Genomic DNA, 19,411 nt, shown 5'->3' on the forward strand with positions numbered 1-19,411 from the left:
TCAAAGCTTCCACAGATGCTCGAGATGAGCCAAAGCTGCCTGCCTGCCTGCCAGCCACGGGGCTGGGTGGGCAGGACGCTGGAGGTGCAGGACACATCGGGAAGTGCGGTGGGCATGCTGGGCAGCTGGATGTTCCCCCCATCCACGGGTCTCCAGTGTCCTAGGTGCAGGCTTCAGACTTGCCCATAAGGGAGCAACTCTTTATCAAGAACCCAAACTGGATCACACACAGATAATGACGCACAAGGAATCTTTTAGGCCAGGGATGCTTTAAAAAAAAAAAATCAGTTTATTTTACCTTACAAATGATAAATAATTTGGTTTTTTAAAAAAGAAAATCATTTCAAGTGTGTTTTACTTCATGTTGCAATATTAAAATACCTTTCCCTTCTCCCCCCTTAAGTGATCAATACAAAAATAATTGACCAATTTTTTTTTTGTCAAAAAATCCGGTATTTTAGGCAAAAAGGCACATTGTGAAGGCTTTTCACCAGGAGGCACAGGGGTTCACAATGTTCACCCCAACAGCCTCTCTCCCCTCCCTGCTCCTTCTGACTTGAGTGGAAGAGGACACAGGAACCAGGCAGAACTCTTGCAGCGCTTTTTGCCTGATGCCCTCCAGACGTACACCAGGGCCAAGGTCAGCTTCAGTGTTGTCCCTGTTTTACATATAGGGGAAACCAAGGCACAGCAAAGCAGTACAACTACCTAAGAGCTTCTTGTGAATAGCTGGCAGAAAAGGACATAAAACTGGACGTAGATGTAGGTTGTCTTCTTCAAAACGACAGTGCAAACCCACCTGGGATCATCTTCCCCCCTTGGAACCACAACATCATCATGGTAGTTACAAGTCTCTAGATGTTTCTTTCTTTGTGGGAGAGTCACAAGACCAACACAGAAAGTTGGGCCTTCACTAGTCTAAACAGGGGTTAATTAGAGCCCTAATTACCAGCCCTTTAAGGGGCAAAAGTCATTCCTGGGATACATCCCCCCATTATATCTTCTAGCCACAGGAAGGATGTAATGGCCAGACACTAAAAAAAGCTACAGGCAGGCTCTTGCTTTGGGTAGGCTCCATACCTTCCTTGTTCAGGGTATGTGGTCCCACAGATCAGCTCTTTTCCCATTGGGAAATGCTGCTGTATCACCAGGAGGGGGTGAAGTCAGTGAAAGGGCTTCTTCGGTGGCAGAGGTGTTTGACAGTCCAGGTCATCAAAACCATTTCTCTCCCTGCCCTGACCACTCATCAGGATGCTCGGGGCTGATAACTGATCAGAGCTGCCCCCTTTCACACCTGCTAACTCAAGAGCAGGGCAAAACACACCCCTCCTGGTGCTTCACCCCAGAAACCTCCATCTCCTGCTGCCTCCAGGAAGCTGGATCTCCCAGCAGCTGGCAGGAGAGCATCAACAGGCAGCGAGCTGAGCCTGCTTATCACAGTATGAGGCAGTGTCAGGTGGGGAGGGAGTCACAGGGGGCCAGAAAGAAAGGCACACACACGGAGCTCTCCTGGTACAAGGCACCGCTGTGAACCATATTCCTTCTTTGGAGCAGACAGCTCCAGGAGGCCCTTAGCATCATAAATAGTGGCAGGAGGCAGATGAGCTGCCCCTTGAAAAGGCCCGGCCTGGCTCTGCTAGGTCTCCTCATCCCAGAGACATAGCTGCTTCTGCGGCACATAGTAATCAAAGGTGTAGCCCTTCTGGCAGCTGCGGATGCCACATTTGTAAGAAGAAACCTTGCCCCCAGCATCGCGGCTCTTGCAGTACTTCAGCATGCATGGGTACCACTCGATGCTCAGCGAGTAGCTGCAAATGCAGGGTTTCCAGCGATCAGCACACAGCTTGCAGCGCTGCAGGTCAGGGAGATCCGATGTCTGTGGCAGGACCTCAAACATAGAGCCATCCACCCCTGCAGGAGGAAGCAGAGACATTGCTCAGGGTGCTGCCGAAAGGCAAGGGCAAAGGAGAGAGCCACCAAAGCAAGCGTTGCTCTCTCTGCAGTCTCCGGGACAGTCAAGGAGGGTGAGGTTAGGCACAGTGCATTTCCAGGGGCTGTTTGGACATGAGTCTGAATAGGAATCGTGGGAGAAGGGGCCCTGGTGAAAGTAAGCCAGAAGATACATTCACACGCTTGGTGTATTTCTTTTGGGTGATGGACCAGGAGAAAGGTTACCTTGAAAACACCTGCCTAATCAGGTTCACTAGGAGAGCACCACCAAAAGAAGTCAGACATGCTAACAAATAAGACTGGTGCAGCATGATGTGCAAGCAAGCAATACAAATGCCTTACCCACCATAAAGACAGTGAAGGAGAAGCCAAAATGATCTGTGCTGATCACCAGAAACCTGGCAGAAGAGATCACAGCAGAACGCCAACTGGCTGACAGGAGCAGTTCCAAAGAAACCAGAGGAAACTTACCTTTCTCCAGCCAAAACTTGACATCTTCTTCTCGGGTGTAAATTGCTTCTTTGGCCTCTGCACAGACATTGTGGATGTGAGAGCTCAGCTGGGCCCCCTTGCTGAAGTTGACAGCTACATCCATGCTGAGATGCTCCAGGCCCCGCACCTCCTCAGCCTGCCGCACTGTCCTGGGATTTTTCTGCAGAGGATGAAATAATGAAAACTTGAATCCTGGTTGCAACGAATTATTCCTTATAGCATGTCGTGATTTCATGTCAGCATAAAATGATGTGCAAATGGATGTTCCTCTGTAAATGCACCTGCATCCTGTCTGGATGGAAGGCACTTAAACTTCTTGTTGATGCTGAAACAGATGATAGTTTACCACTGCTCTGATGTGTTTCTGCCTGTGGTGTTTCTCAATGCTTTGTTGTGATGAATAGTCCCAAATCACTGCTTACTTCATTGGGTGATGTGGGGCAGGGATTTTCCCGGTGATTGCTCTAGCCATCCACTTACCCTGTGATATAGATGAGGCTGCACTAAATCATGCCTCATTCTAGTATAATAGTAGAACAGGATCAACACTATTGATGAACTTAGTTTAATACAGAGTGCCTCAAGCAGGAGAGGTGGTCAAAAGTGGGTCTGATAGCTGAACAACCAGGCAGCTGCTGGGGAAGGCTATCCAGGCAGGACAGCTCTAAACCCCTTGGATGGACTGGAGGGTGGTGCTGGCACTGAAGCCAGCTGCTGGGTGCCTCTTACCTGCCGCAGCTTTGCCATGGACTCACTGGGGATGATCTCGTTGCGGTGAAGCCGTGTGACAAAGCAGAGCGCTTGGAACTGGCTCTGGCCTCTCTCCAGCTCCCCTAGGATTAAGGCACGGAAGATCTTCACCTCCTGACAAAGACACAAACACAGACAGTGAGAGTCTCAGATCTTTGGCATCAGTAGGGTGAACCAACAGGTCAGGGTCAAAGAGGAAGGTTCTGGCCAAAAGAACAAAGTCAAAGGTCTCACACTTCTGCTACCCCAGCACAGGGGCGTAGTCCCAGGTTCAATTCCACCCAAAAACCTGCAGCATAATAACTGCTGTCTGTAAAGAAGGAAGGGTTTTTGCAATCCCACTGTAGCAAGGACAAATTGCTGCTAGGTCACATCCCACATCCATGGCTTCCTCAAACAACAGCTGGGGGTTTCTGTCCTTTACCAAGAAGGGAGGCAAGCCTCCAAGGAGCCTCAGTTTATTTTGTTAAACAAATATCACATAGCCATTATCTCCATGCATTACTTGGGGCAAGCAGTTGCAAATTTCCTCTGCCGCTTGTGAGAAACTGGTATCCTGGAGAACAAATTATTCATTTCTGACCCCAACAGCCCGTGGAACAGAAATGAAAGTCAAATTGTTGAAGCCAGAAGGAACCGTTACGATCAGCTGCAGCTGACCTTCTTTTCTGCCTGGGTCAAGAGTTTTGGCATTTTATATATAAACCTTCTGGCATGGATTGTAGTCCATCACCAAAACCAACCTGGAAAACAGTCACAGTTACTTTCACATAGACTCAGAGTACCTTGTTCGATAGTAAAATCTCCCTATACCCTGTTCTGGCATAAACCAACTGATTTCTATGCAGGTATCAATTCTTCTGGCTTCTTACTTCAGTGCATTTGTATACTCTGTGGGAATCCACCACCCCGTCTCAGTGTCAGACCATACTAGTGTAAGGGCTAAGCAGACGGATCGGAACAGTGCCTCCTTCTCAGTATGAAGAGCAATTACTGCCTTTTGGCACCCGCCCGCAGCCATCGCTCTTAACAATGTCTTCCACAGAGAACTGGACAGATAGTGGTGGCTAGGGACCAGCAAACAGAAGCTATGCCAAGCTGCTAAGATCATCCCTCTCCTCCTGAGCTATTCCTGTTGTATGGCTCATAAGCTCTGCTTCTTCCAAACCTCTCTCTGCCCTGAGAAGAAGGGAGCTTTTCTCTTTCCTACAAGCTCTAAGCAGTGGCTGTGCTGAATTTTTCCACAGACTAGCTCATACGGCCAGCTATTTATTTCCTGCCTTCTATTTCATGTCCAGAAGAGAAAAGAGTATACAATTCAGTGCACATCTGGACAGCTGAAAGAACAGCTGCAATCTAGGATGCCTTTCCCTCCCCAAGACAGGAGAAAGGATTTTGCTGGGTGCATTTGTTGACTGAAAACACACCACGAGAGCAGGACACAGAGGAGCTCTGGGAAGAAAGAGATACCAAAAACGCTTACGAAATTACTACAGAATCATTCTTTTTTTGACAGCTTTAATAGGGAGAATTCCCAATGAGACACTGGCACCACCGGAATGACCCTTGTTCCCACCTACATTTAGTCCACCTGCCTTCCAGCTGAGCTCCTCTGCTGTGATCTCCCATGCTGCGCAAGACTAAAACTAGTAGCTGACCCTGGCATATTCTTCAGTTGCAGATTTAATTTTAATTCACTCTGAACAATCAGCATTCAGTCTGGAAAATGCAAACAGGGATAGCCATGTTTTGCACTCAAGCCAAAAACCTCTACAGGCAGGAGATTAAAAACAGTGCAGCACTTCCCAGGTTGGAGGCAATTTTTGTAAAACGAGAGCATGCTGAGCAACTGATTAATCCTTCTCATCTGCCTATTTAAGAATTAGCCTTCAGACACCCAACTCTCTTCCCTCCTCACGGCTGATACAGATGAGAGATTCAGAGCTCTCATGGCTCCTGGCAAACGGTCCAGGGCTCCCGGCTGACCCCCCCAGCTGCCCCTGCAAAGTCCAGGCAGAGACAAGCTAAGTGTTCCTGACTTCCCAGCACTCAGGAGAGGAAAGACCAACTTTGTGTCACAACAATGCACAAACGGTGCAAACGAGCAGCTCTCGGGCATCGAGACAAACACCTGCTCCCCCCTCCAACCCGAGGCTGGCAGGAGCAAGCTCGGAGCACACAGGGTCACTAGCCACCGCTGTATTGCCCTCAAAGCACCTTATGGTACTGCCTCCAGCTCCGGCCTTGCTTCCATCGCACCGACAAGCAAGTGACCCAAGGCTGCTGCTCATCTGATCTAAATATTTATCTGCCTACCTCTGTGTGCTTACCAATTTACAGGTTGATAAGTCCCTGTAACCCATGATAGAGTTCCCTGCAAAAATCATCATTGGAAGAGCTTGTTGCTAGGGGATGGAAAAAGGGAGAGAAAGGTAGGAAAAGGTGGTCTTGCACTGGGGGGGGTACAGTTGCAGGAGGAAAGATCAGGGGGGAAGACAGTAAAGATGAGCGGGATGGTGTCCCACTGCACAACACATCCTTTCCCCCACCCCCAGAGTCTCCTTTTTCAGAAAGGCATGGCTGGTCTCCCTCGTGCCTCCCCACTCCTGCCCTTGGGCGCACCCCCAGCCAGCCCTTTGCTCCCCACTGCGCCTGGCTGCTTGGACGGGTGCATTGAACAGCAAAGCCAGATCTGTGTCTGCCAGCCATGCCACCAGCCCTGCAGATACTGCTGCCTGCGAGAACCACCACCCTGAGCTGCCACCCTCAATGCTTGCAACCCCCTCCACACGATGGGCTTGGGTCCCCCAGAGAGGGGGTATAATTTCTTTGCCCCCCCTGCACCCCCCGTGCTTCTGCCCACATCCCTCTCCCTGTCTCACTCCGCAGCATCTAAAAGAAGCAGCTCTGGCATGAAGAGGGCTCTGGTGCTGCCTCAACTCCAGACATCAGGGGTTTCCAGCACATTTGTAGATACCAAGGGAGGTGCACTGGGAACGACAGGAATAGTTTGGCTTTGCCAGCACTGAAACAGCCAGTGAGCCAACCAACAGCTTTAATCAAGCCATTTTGTTCAAGGAGCTGGCTCCCATGGCATGCGCTGGTCTGAAGAGAGAAACCCCAGCTTTACCCACCTCCCAGCAAACCCAAAGCGACCCTTGCTGGGGGTTTCAGAGCAAGGCTAAAGCTGTGCCGTGTGCTGGCCCATTTCCTGGGAGACACGTACCCTGCAGCGACTGCTCGCTCCTGAGCAAGAAGCCAGTCTCTTCTTTCCCCCAGCCCTGCTTCACCTCTCTCCCTCTCAAAGCCTCGCCTGGCTTTCCTTAGCTTCCCAGCTCTCCCTGCCCTGCCTATGTGACCTCAGGTGGAGCAAGAACCAAAGCTTGTCACATCAAAAATATGTCACACCTCACGTGGAAAGAGCCACCAAAGTTCTTCCTACGCAGAAAGAGCCTTTCCCTCTGCAGCCACGTCACCTCTTTCCCACCAGCAGGAATAGGGTGAATCAGTGCCAAGGTGGGTACTCAGCCAAGGCAACAAACAGCACCTTTAATTCTGGGCTTCTGCAAAATTTCCCAGCAGGGAACAAGTCCCAGCAGAACATTGCCTTTGCAGGGCGAGGACTCTCGGATGAACTTACCATGGGGGCATTGAGAATCCTTGGCCCTGACCCACACTCCGGTGGCGGGTACAGTTACAGCTGCTGTTTAGGGCTGGATGACAAACGCTTGGTGTAACAGAACCACCAGTTCTGCAGCCACGCTCTAACCATGGCACTGGAGGTAACCACAGCCTTGGCGTCCACAGCGTGGGGAGAGCAGCTCCCCTCTCCTAAGGGCAGAAAGGAAATCTGTGCACTGAGCTCCCAACAGCCCAGGATGCCTGCATCTACCAATGGGACTTCCAGCAAAGACTTCCCTGCACAGAGGAGCAGGGAAATCATCAAACTTCCTCCCTCCTCGCTCTGTCCTCGGCCAGCTCCTCCAGGGACTGCCATCCAGGGTGCGAGAACATTTCAACCTCCCTTTCTAGGGTTTATCCAGTACAGACGTACAAGCCTGTGTGGTCTAGATCTGAGCCCAGCATCTCAACTTCACACTGAGTGGAGCAAACCAGTTCCCAGGGAAATAAATTATTTCAATGCCTTCCTCCCCACAGCCCATTCAGCTTTCCTGCCAATATTCTCTCCCCCAAGGACAGCAGTGCTGCTGTGGGACCACTTTTGTCTTTGCTGTCATGTGTCTGCTCAGGGTGGGGGGTACACGCAAAGGGGATGCACTGCTCGGGGCACGGGGTAACGCCGGCACTCCTGAGCCCAGTTCCTTACCCTGTCAGCAGCCTTTGCTGCGGTCCTGGGGGAACAGCTACAGCTGGTCCTACAACACAGAGAATGCTGTTATTGCATTCACACTGGGGGTCCAGCCAGCTGAGTTACCCTGAATGGGTGGAGATCATGTTTCTTAACCCCTCTCCTACTGGAAATGGCTAGAACGAAGTCCCTTTGGTACATTGCCTCTTACATTCAGGTATCTATGAAGGTGAACTGAGGATGTGCTGGGAGAGCGGGAAGCACATTTTCAGGAGCAATAAAGTTTGACTCTGATTCTTACAGGCACTGAGCAGCCAGAAATCCCCACAATGCTCCAAGACGCTTGGAAGAACATTCTCTAGTTAAGCATTCTCATGCTCAGCATCCGGAACCTGAGTGATGCGTAAAAGTAACTGTCAGAGGCCACTTTTGAAACTGGATTTACCTAAGAAATGACTTCACTGAAGCCGTGGAGTGAGCAAAAGGCAGCTCCGGCCATAAAGGAGGAGTGTAGCCCTCCAGCCCTGTGCTCAGCTCAGCAGCCACCACGCTGCCTTTGTGTGTGGCACAGCTGCCAAATTACCCTTGAGTGATCAGTTCAAGGGAGAGCATTTTTAGGTACCTCACTACAGCTCAGGGTAACAAACACCACCATGTTTTAATGAGCCCACCCCATCCCTCCCACCCTCCTTTTTATATTTTTGGTATCTCTATCAGAGAAGAGACTGTTTTCCAAATTGCACTGATAAAATCTTTGGACAGCTGCTTTCCTGTATCACCTGGTCATTTAGCATCCAAGATGACAGACCCCTGCCATAAGGGGGTCAAAATACTGCCCCACAATATCAAATAATGTCAGTTTTATTAACAAGGAAACTGAAAGGACTGGCAGTGCAAGTGTTAAACTGCTATTACCCATGCTTTCTCCCTTGTGTTTCCAATGCAATTTTTCCAGCAATCAAAAGGAAAAAGAAACTTTTCCATACCTTTGTGCTGACCCTGGAATAAAACCACCCACTTTGTTCTCAGGCCACTGTTCAATATTAAACTAGAGAGATCATGCTATTCAAATTAGACACAACATTTAGGGTTGCCATCCCCCCCTCACTCTTCTTTGCAATACATTTTATGTGTGACAGTACTACAGTGGAGAAGGAGAAGCATTTTCACCAAATTCCGTCACACTGCAAGAAAAGAAATGGTCTTCGCTACTGTGCTGCCCAGAAAACATCAAGTCCCAGTCTGGACTCCCACCGAGCAGTCTGTGCTGCACTAGAGAACGAGAAAAAAACCACCAACTTGGCGTGCTCTGAGGACATGACCCCTTCAGGTTCAGCTCTGGAGGGGAGGCAGAGGTGTAAGAGACATGAAAGTCCCACCTCTGTGGAAGACCCAACCACTGTTCAAGTCCCATCAGTGTCAGAACAGAGAAAGGAACCATGACCTCATTATAACTCCTTTCTCCTCCAGCCCCTGGTCTAGCAGCAACTCCTTGTCAGCAAAGACATTTAAAAAAATAATATCTGCCTTTGGACTAACCCCCTGCAGTTTAAGCCAGAGAAGCGGAAAAATCATTTGTGCAAAATGTGGCCAGCATCCTGGCCACAGCATGACCACACAATCTAGCTTGGGAAAGCCAGATCAACAACCCCAGCTGCTTTTACCAAGATGAAGAGCCTCAAGACCTTCTCTCTGGAGAGGAGAAGTTGTGTAATGTTAGAGAGATGAGCACCAGAGCAGAACAGGGAAATGCCTGTGTGCAGCCAGAACAGGTCAGAAGGGGAGGCCTGGCCAGGCAGCTGCCTGCTCGCATCATTAGTCACTGCACCACAAATCCATCTCGGTTCTTTATGTTTTTCTGGCTTCTTTCAGCTATTTTCTAGCAAAGCCATGAAACTGAGAGAGCCAGTACCCAACTGTTCTGAAACTGAAGATTAGCAGTGGACTTCTGCAAGTCTGATGCTTGCAAAGCCTTCCAGGGACCATCTCCTGTTGTATTTCCAGCAGGAGCTGAGGGGCTGCATGGAGCTAAGGATCTACCATGCTGAAGTCAAGATACTTTCAGACAACCTGTACCCAGAAACAGCTCAACTATAATAAGGATGAGAGTGAGAAAAGAGCTAACATACGCTTTGCTGCATTTGTAGATGAGATTTGACAGTAAGCTCCCCTGAAGAAAAGCTGAAGCAAGTGGAAAAATGCTGAAACAATCAACAGTTCAGAACACCTGAAGTCCCTAAGTCACATCCCAGGCTCCCAAAGGGCTGACCTAGAGGTTCTATAAGGAGTTTGGATTTCCCTTGGCCAGAAATACACTGCCACTTGCAGATTTAAGAAACTTCCCTGGTGTGCCATGTCTTATTGCAATTAAAAAAAAAAAACCAACCCAAAAAACAGGAGTCATGGTACTGCTTCCCTTCATGTGTGCTGGAGTACATGGAGCACGCCATCACTTCCAAACCCACCACAGCTTCTGCTAGCATCTCAGAAAGAGGTGGGCTTGACCATGCACCCTCCAGATGGATGAGGGTCATCAGAGAGGCTTGCAAGGAGACGGGGACCAGAGAACAGCGCTGAAAGGGGAAGAGGCAGCAGAATAATCCCTGGCTAAAGGCTCCAAGGTTCACAACAAGGTTGTGACACCACACCTTCCTATCTCATGGGTTTGAGCTTCCTCCCACTGCAAACCAAAGTCCACCTGAACAGTCTGAACAGAGGGCTGGAGCAAGACAGCGCTGCCGCGCTGCCCGGGGAGCCGTGCCACCCGCGGCGCCCCATGGCCCTTCCCGTGCCGCAGGGAGCTCGCTGCACCCCGCCGGGCTCGGCGTGCTCCGAGGAACACCGCGCTGGTCCGGGAGCTGCCACCTCCCGCTGAGACGCGGCACCTTTGGGCTTCTGCTCGGCCATAGCGGCCACCCCCCCCGCAGAGCGGCCACCTCTGCACGCCGGGCCGGGCTGGGGGGGCTGCTGTCAGCCTCACAGGCAGCTGTCAATCAAACGCTTCCCACACCACGCACGTGCTCCCCGAGGCAGCTCCTGCGCCCAAGGAACCAAGCGCACCCCACGGCCCCGCGGGGTGATGCTCCGGGGCACGGCACAGCGCGGGCACCCCCACGCGCGGAGCCCCCGGCCCCGCTGCTCCCACCGGCGGGGCGGGCCGGAGCTGCGGGGGGCAGCGCCCGCGGGGGCTGCAGACAAAGGGGCGGGCGGACCCTTCCCCACGCGTGCAGAGGGACCCCCCGCTCAGGCGCGGCTGTGGCTCCGGCGCTCTCGGCCGGGGGTCGCCAGGCCCCAGCCCGCCCCCGAGGGGGTCCCCGTGTGCTGGTACCGCCGGCAGCCACCCTCCCAACGCCGCCTCCCCGCTCCGTCGGGCTCCGCCGCGGGCACCCCGGCCGCCCCCCGGGGCCGCAGCCCGGCCCCCAGCCCTACCTGTCTGAAGTCGGCGGTGAGGGTGACGAGGGCGCCGTCGGCCGTGCGCAGCTCCAGGCTGATGCAGTCGGAGCCGCTGTCGGCCTGCAGGCTCTCCTCCGTCACCTGCCCGCCGGGCAGCCGCACCCGCACCCGCAGCTCGGCCCTGGCCGCGGGGCCGGGCGCGCCGGGCAGCGGGGCCAGCGCCAGCCACAGCAGCGCGGGCAGCGCCGGCAGCCGGCGCCGCGGGCCGCGCATCCCCCCCGCGGCGCGGCGCGGCGCTCAGGGCAAGGCCGGCATGGGGCGAGGCGGCCCGCCGCTCCCCAGCCCCGGCCCGCTGGGCTGCCTCGGCGCGCCGCCCGCTCGCCCTTCTCATTCAACCCTCGGCGGGCTTTTCCCTCGCCCCCCCGCCCGTCACTTCCTCCCCCAGGCCCAGGGCCTGCCCCACGGAGCCGGCGCGCCGCCCCGCCGTTAAAGGGCCAGCGCCGGCCGGGCCGGCCCCCGCAGCGGCCCCGCTGTGCTGCGGGGGGGTGGGGGGGGCACGGCACGGCACGGCGGCTCCCGCGGTACCGGCTCCTCCGCGGGGTGGCCACCCGCTGCAGCGGGGGGAGGCAGGCGAGTCCCGGCTGTCCCGCCGCACGGCGCGGTGCCGTGGCCGTGGCCGTGCGGGGGGCAGGCAGGCGGGCCGCACGCCCGGCCCGCAGCGGGGACCCGGGTCGCTTCAGACTCCGGTTCGCAGGCAAAAGGCGACCCCCCATGTGCCCGCCGCCCGCCCGCCTCCGCGGTCACGCCGTGGAGGACCCCTTGGATTTCCAGAGCCCCCCCCCCCCCCAGACGCTGTGGCGGTGGGCCCCGGCCCCGAGGAGCAGCTCTGCAAGGGAACACTCGGAAGTGAACAGAAACAGCCCCGAGTCCCCGCTTCCAGGCGGTGGGAGCGCTGGCGCCCGAACAGTGCTTGTGGGGCCTCACACCAGGCTAACCCTAAACCTCCACAACCTCCCTCAGACAAACCATCCCTGGAAACACTTCCCAGGACAATCGCAGAGCTAAACCAGGACAGCCGAGGGGAAGAAGAAGCGAAGGGGTGCAAATGGGAGAAAGACAGACGGGTGGGCTCAGACAGGGAGGGAGGGCCCGGAGGGCCAAGGTAGGAACCAGCAGGGCAGCAGTTCCTATGACAAAAGCTGCAGGAGAAGGTCTCGCTCATGGCTCACAGAGTATTTATTCAGAGGAGATTATGCAAAAAGGCAGGAGGACCCCGCAGGGGCTGGAAGGGAGAGTGCCCCGGGCCAGTGGGCACAGATAACCCTGGGAAGACTTCCAGCTTCTCGGCCCAAACCGGGAATCCCCTTCCCTGTCGCACCAGGGTTGCTTCAGGTCTGTGGGCTCGCAGCTGAGCCCCAAGCACCAGCGCGCGGTCCTGTGTCTGTGCGTCCTGTGTCTGTGCTGGATGGAGGACAAAGGATAACGGAGATAAGGCTGTGCTCCCTGCAGCTCCACATCTGGGGGAAGTGCTCTTCTAGCTGTGGGTTTTACCAGCACCCACTGCGCACCTGGGCCCTGGGGTGGGAGAGGTAATTCAGGACTGCCTGTCTAGCGAGGTTGGCTCGGAGTAAGTGGTAGCCTTTTTTTCTCCTGGTACCTCTGAGAGCAAAGGAAATCGGGAAGGCGGCTGCCTCAGAGAGCTCTTTCTGAGGCTCAGCACCTTGCCAGGAACACCATAGTCCTGCGGACTGCGATGTGAGCAAGGCGCAACTGAACCTTGAATCTGACACGGGAATGGTAGATTTGATTCCAGTCCCAAAATGAATGGACACTGACACAAGAAATACTGGAGGCTGAGGAGTGGATTCAAAACACTGGCAGGCAACAGAACTAAAGAGCAAGTGGCTCTTTAGCAGATAGCGGAGAAAAGTATTCAGGGAGGACAGAAGCCGAGAACTTTGCTGAGATTTGAAAGAGACAGAAAACTGGCAAGTGAAAGGGACAGGCACTGCTGGCCCACATCCCAGCAAGAGACACTTGAACAGTTTAGTGGCCAGTGGAGAATTACTGAAGAGCAAGCACAGCTCAAAGACAGCTCAAAGGGACAGGTCTGAGTGGCCCAACTAGTGCTTTACTGGTGACAGTCAGCCTCCTCTACCTTTGCTGTTTGCTGATACGGGACAGCTCCTCGTGCCTGTAATCTCTTTTCTGAGCTATAGGAAAGGTGGAACATGCTTTACAGCTCAATGTTCCCATTGCAGCATCGGTTGCTGAGTTGCATTTAGTTCTCTGAATGTTAACGGTCTGGGCCAGGAGTTTCTGGTATATGCACATGCTGCAGTCATGTTACTGGGAGGAAATTTCCATTAAAATACCTCAGCCATGTTTGAGAACAAGGTTAAGGAAAAAAATATGCTGTTTGTCAATAGAAAACTCTCTCTGCTATGCTTTGTTGTGAAGTTTCAGCAGGGCAGCGCGTGGGAGCAGGGGATTACAATCTGACACAGGGTTTGCCTTGGTGCCATAGATGCATCCTTTGTCATCCCTGGGGAAAACCACTAATATTTGGCCAAGCTACAAATCTTCATTCCTTCAAAACTTAATTTAGAGAAGCTTGGTGTCACGTCGGCACCTTGGAAAACCAGGAAGGGATCAATGCCCACTAAGACCTGGACTCAAAGACAGCCCTTGCCGTAAAAGCTTAAAGCACTAGCAAGCAAGGGACAAATAGAAGCAGAGGGTGTGAGAAGTCCTAGAGTGTCCCTTGCAAGGCTCTGTGAGTAAACTGCTCGCAAGGCCCCTGCCTTTCCCACATGCAAATTTACCAGGCAAACAAAACTGTTTACAGCCACCCTGTCTTCAGCACTTGCCACCCACTTGCTGTTGTGTGCATGCTGTCAAGCTGGATGAGGCATAAATACTTGCACCAGCATCTCCCTTCATCCGTTCCAGGAATACATCTGCCCCGTCCGTGTCCCCCCATCCCCATCTCCCCCCTCAAATAATCCTTTCACCTTAGTCCAAAATCAGACCACTGCCACTCTGTCTTGTGCAGTCTAGGATGCTTCCCACCCACCCCTCTGAACACAGGAGCGTTTAAGACCAAAGAGAATGAAGGCCCTTTCCCCTTGCTGTTTCACCCCGATGTGAGTAATCAGTCAATACTCTAGAGGCCATTAACAGCTGAAGTTTACCCTCCCACAGACGAGAGCGCAATAATTACTGCTACTTTCTCATCAACTTACAGTAAGCCTCTGTGGCCAGTTTTCTTATTATGAGCGTGAAACCAAGGTATTTGAAACACCACCACAACAGTACCAGCGACACATCAAAGAGTGAGGATGTTTGTTGTGAGTGAGCTGCTTATTCTAAGAAACAATCTTGGGAACTCAGTGGGGAGCTGGGCTGCGCGGGGCTGGGCAGTGGGGAAGAGCTTGCTGAGAGCTGCTCTGCTGCCAGCAACTCCTCCACATCTCTTGCCTTTGGAGGGGCAAGACACCCCCCACCCCACCCCCATCCTCTGTGGCAGAGAAAAAGCGAGTCCTGCCTGTGTCGGGTGACTGGAGGGCTGCAGGGGGCTGTCATGCAGGTGCAGCAGCACCACACCTCTTCGAGATCTCAGCTGATCTTGGCCCCACACAACTCTGCTGTTGCAGAAACAACCTTTATCGTTGCCAGTGTGGTTTCCCCTCAGACTGCTGAATCAACAACCACAGTGGTTCCCAAGAAACTCTAGGTCCTCCAAATCATCTCTGCTTCTTCAGAAAGGCCTCTTGTTCGCAGTTTCCAGTTGCCTTTGCCTCACGCATCACTTTGTTGAACAGAAATTCTGTGCAGAAGCCATGAAGCAGCTAGGAGGCCCTGGCTGTCAGGGAAGGCACACATCCAGGCAGGGCACCCCCAGGTCTGTGCCATACCTAACTGCTGCAACAACAAACTTTGAACGCCCAATCTCAGCCCTCCCTCCCCACCCCTTTTTCCCTGGCTCCACTGCTCCTTTTAAGCAAAGACCCTGGTCCCCAGCCCTTACCTGCAGGTGGGACCTCTTGAACTTGACTTACCTCCTCAGCATGGCCCTTGCCTGGCTTATCATCTCACACTTGCCTGCTGCTCACTAAACTGTTGGCTGGACCAGTTATCCCCACAAAGCCTGTGCGGCAACCCCTGCCCAGGGTCATGCCTGCGATGGCAAAGACACAGCCTTGTCCTACGCTGCTCGTCTTCTCCAGTGGGTCTCCCCACTGGGTGCTCAGAGGAGGGCTGTGGGGCCAGCAGGAAGAGTGTGTGGGCTGAGGCTTGGGCGAGGCTCGCTGGGGCAATTAGTGCCTGCTGGTATGCTCAGTGCCCTGACACCAAGTCTTTTCCAAGCCAGAGCTCAAACAAAGCAGGGATGTCAAGCCATATTTCTTTCAAGGTGATTTATTGGGCTGTGTCTAATGAACTGTACACAGCACCTTTGCTTGGTTAAGACATGGAGGAGATGGATGGAGCAAGCATCAAAGCTCTTGCGTACACCTGTTTTGACAATGCAAGAGGTTTAACACTAGGTTATGCTCATTTATAACACACCAGGATCACCCACAAACTGCCGTGGGAAGAAGCAAGATCCTGACTCTGCGGAAGCTGGGAAGCATGATGTACTGTTGGATGGAGGTGGAACAGGGGCTTGAGGAGGCTTTCCAGTGTTCCTGGGGCAATGCATGTCTCTGGGAGCTACTCCCAGTGCAGCTCTGCAGGTCCTTTCTGCAGCGCTTTCGGCAGGGAGAACACTGCACTGTTAGCTGACCTCGGAGGCTGCAGAGATGATCAGAACCCCAGGAAACATCCTCAGACCTTGTGCCCTGATCAGACTGCTAATCCAGCTAGCAGGTCCTGGGAGCCGTCCTTTCCCCAGCCTTTGCTGGGCAGCTTGCCTGTGGTTTACCATGGCTTTCTGTCCCTCCCCTGGCCTCATCAGGTTTATTTCCCTCACTGGGCTGAGGAGAGCTCAGTGTGTGCACGCTGAGAGCCTGGCAGCCCTCTCCTTCCAGCGTGCTGGCTCACCGCTTACACAGACAGACCACGGCAGTAAGGCAAAGGCGAGGGGAAGGAAAACCAGACTTTTTGGTTGGGCTTTGAAAACACAGGCAGCAGTTGTCCAAAACGGCCTGAGATGCCTAAGTCTTCGAGATGAAAATCAGCTGACAACAAACTTTTGCTGCCTGTTGAGCCCCTGAGTTCCTCATCTTATTTACACTGGTGTTAATCTCAACTAAAGTTGGTATAACTGAGGTCAGGGATCAGACCAAATGGTCTGCCTTGATCTCTTTAATCTTCCATCTTTCATTTTCATGCCAAACTCTACTTTTAAAGCTACATGAAAGAATCATCAGTGCTTTTTGAAGGATTCAATCAGGGCAACTATTTTGGGGATCTGAACACATAAAAACCAGCTTTTTACTGTTGTTCAGAGCACTGCAGAACTAATAGAACTCTGGGAGAGTTAATTGGATTTTTTTTTTTTTACCCTCACAGTCCCCCAGCTTGTTGACTAAATCCCAGCTATTATCAGGAATATTACTACAGTGGACCTGTGGCTTGATCTGAAGCTCTGGGAAAGGATTTGCATTGTGCTGTTCAGTAGAGATCTTACTGTTACAGAAGGGAATCAGGCTTCAAGTAATTTTTCATTAATTAAAAATTATTCAGTATCCCTTTTGCGTGTTCACTGCTGCCGCTCCTGAATGCCCTCCTTTTCTCGGCAATTACATAAAACAAGATTCTGAATGGTGTTTAAAAACAGCTTTACTGTCTTAAAACAATGCCTAGCATCTTCTGTCTCTGACCTGTTTACCACCCTATTCTCTGTCCTGGGCAATTAAAAGGTTGAGGAGTACAGCAGCCTGGGTGTAATTGAATGAACAGGCACCAGTGGCAGAGCACTGGGAGGTTAACTGCGTGCTCAACCTCTATAGCCAATGCAGACTCTTTTCCCAAGATGCTGATGTCCTGATTAGATGCACATTAATTGAGATACCATGCTTGTTTATGCAGAGGCTGGATGCAGCTGCAGGGAGGATGAGAAAGGCAGAGGATGGGGGGAGGAGAGCAGTTCTTGGCGTGTCAGGAGGGGGTTTTGCCCCTTTTCCCCTGGGTAAATTCATAGTAAGAGACTCAAGAGCATGAGCCTGCTCCTGCCATGGTCTTGTGTGACCTGGTTCACAGTGAGGGTGGAATAGAGAAATGCCACAAAAATAATACCCTTGAAGCCACACCATACAATATAGATGAGGATCCCTCACAGGGGACCTGAGGCCCTAACGGAGAAATCCTGAACCGTGGGAACCGGTGGGGACCATCCACTAACAGTGGTCAAGGTCTGGGCTGCCCTTCTTTAGAAAAGCCACGATTGCTGGAAGGATCACGTGGAAGAGGCTGGTCTGTCTGAAGGAGGGACTTCAGAGTTCATGCTGCTGGTGTAGATTTGGGAGCTACTAGGTAATACTTGGAAAATGTCCCTTGTGACCAGCACTGTTCTACAGCTCCTTACAGGAGTAATAGCTGCTTTTGTGAAGAGGGCCCATGACTAAGCACTGGCTGTGGATGCCTCCTGCGGCAGGCTCCTCTTGGCGTGGGCCAAAAGACGTCACACTGGAATAGGGGAGGAGGATTTAGCAGTTTCTGTGGGTCAGTCCTTCTCTTGCACTGAAGGTTTGGGAAGGCTTCACTTTCGGTCCAGCTTCTGTCCTCTGCTGGGGGCAGAATAGATGTACCCGAAGAGTTGAATTCACATTCCTTTTGTGTTTAACTGGTCTAACTGGGAGGGCAGGCTTGGTGCTCCTTACTTTCTCTTGCTCCAGCCTTTTTCTCTCCCACTCACACAGCTCTGCTCCTTCCCGTAACATCTGGATTCAACTATCAAACAACAGGCTTTCTGTAACACATTCCTCGCCTCCCTCGCTGCTTCATGCCTCATAGGGTTTGTCCTGTTCACAGAGGGAATAAACACAAAGCGGGGGAGGTCAGGGAGAGACAAAGAAGACAGGGCAGGGTGAAGGCATCAGGAGGTGAAAAACTTTTTTCTTTTCCTTTCCTGAACCCAGCTCTCAGCCTGTTTGACGTGGGCTCCCAAATGCCGCACAAACACAGGAATCCAATTTAAAACCACTGCAAAAGCCTTCTGAAACTGTCCCATGAAAGCTGCCCTGCAGTAATCACAGCGACCAGAAGGAAAACCTTCCTGCCATTCCAGGGATGGGGAGGATGTGCAGCCCTCTGCACTGCTGATGGGCTTGTCTTTGGTTGGCAGGCATCTCACGTAGCCAAGCCCCGGGTACCCTAACGTGGTATGTCTCATGAGCTGTTAATATCCCTGGGAACACAGTAAGCTCCAGTGTCCTGCTGTGTTTTGGGAAAGAAGAGATTCGGGAGGTTGGTTTTGTCTGCATGAGACCTTAGAGTGAGTTGCCAGACTTGAGTGTGGATGGCTGAAGATCTTCACAGAAATTAAAGTCCATCAGCTCAGGCCCTCAGTGGGTTTAGAGATAAAATGAGGTAGGGTCTGGGAGCAGCGGTCCACTTGGCCCACTGTCCTGCCCTCTGACAGAGCCCTGAATCACATGTTTCTGGGAAAACAACCAAATATCTCGCTGTGAACATCTGGAATAACAGCCCTCAGGGACATCTACTGACCCTTCTCAATCACTGGTTGGCTTTCGCCCTGAAGCACGTGGATTTAGATCCCTTCTAGCTGGTTTCTTACGCCGATGTGATCAGAGCTGGGCAGGACATACAAAGCCAGGTCCCCCGTGCTGTTAACTGGAAGAGCGGCTTTTCGGAGCATGGCTGCTTTCCTCCTGCTGTGGTCTTGGCCGGAGTGTTGAGGGACAGGCTCTGGCACTGGAATTTCATGTACTGCAAGACCTCAGCTCAAAATGAGGTGTGAGGGGTCATGGCCTTGCCCTGGTGCTTGCTCCTCTTGCACATTTACAGTTTTGGGGACAGCAGCAAGTAGGAAATGCTGAGGATGGAGATGCCACCATGCCTGGGACTACCAGCTCTGAGCTGTCCTTAAGATATTTGAGTATCCTCCAGGGAAAAGGAAAGTGGAGGAGGAAATACTACTGCTCGCTCAACACCCACTTGCTTCATGATTAGCGTACCTCCTTGGACAGGGAAAACCCACTTTGGAGCCTACATCACCCAACTGGACACTGATCCCAGAGTCTTGCATCCTGGGAGAGCACAGCTGTGGTCCCCTGCCATGCTGGGAGAGCATGCTCAGCTTCTCTATGATGGTGTGATATTTACTGTACAGGAAAGAAAAAGTGGTATCTAACTGGACTTCCACTGGGTACTCTGATGAATCAGTTAGTGAGATGATCTCCACTACATTCCTGCTGGTGCTGATTTAGAAGAGGTTAATTTAAATCAGCACAGTTTATGCCGGAATGATCTCAGTGGAAATTAGGGGGAGAAAAAACAGGTGGTGAGTTCTTGCTTCATATATCTAATTGGGAGGCTGACCAAAGTCTAGAT

At 52.5% G+C, this 19,411-nt stretch overlaps 1 protein-coding gene across 1 annotated transcript; it reads right to left on the reverse strand.

Moving 5' to 3' along the window:
* Nucleotides 1–270: 270 nt before the first annotated feature.
* Nucleotides 271–11,305, reverse strand: OAF (out at first homolog). Its single transcript, XM_037409847.1, has 4 exons — nt 10,931–11,305; nt 3,172–3,306; nt 2,422–2,602; nt 271–1,911 (listed from the first exon to the last, which is right to left on the reverse strand). Exons 1-4 carry the CDS (start codon nt 11,165–11,167, stop codon nt 1,637–1,639), a joined length of 828 nt encoding a protein of 275 aa, XP_037265744.1. The 5' UTR covers nt 11,168–11,305; the 3' UTR covers nt 271–1,636.
* Between the last annotated feature and the right edge of the window lie 8,106 nt (nt 11,306–19,411).

The sequence above is a fragment of the Falco rusticolus genome, chromosome 16, assembly GCF_015220075.1.
Source record: "Falco rusticolus isolate bFalRus1 chromosome 16, bFalRus1.pri, whole genome shotgun sequence".
Lineage (NCBI taxonomy): Eukaryota > Metazoa > Chordata > Aves > Falconiformes > Falconidae > Falco > Falco rusticolus.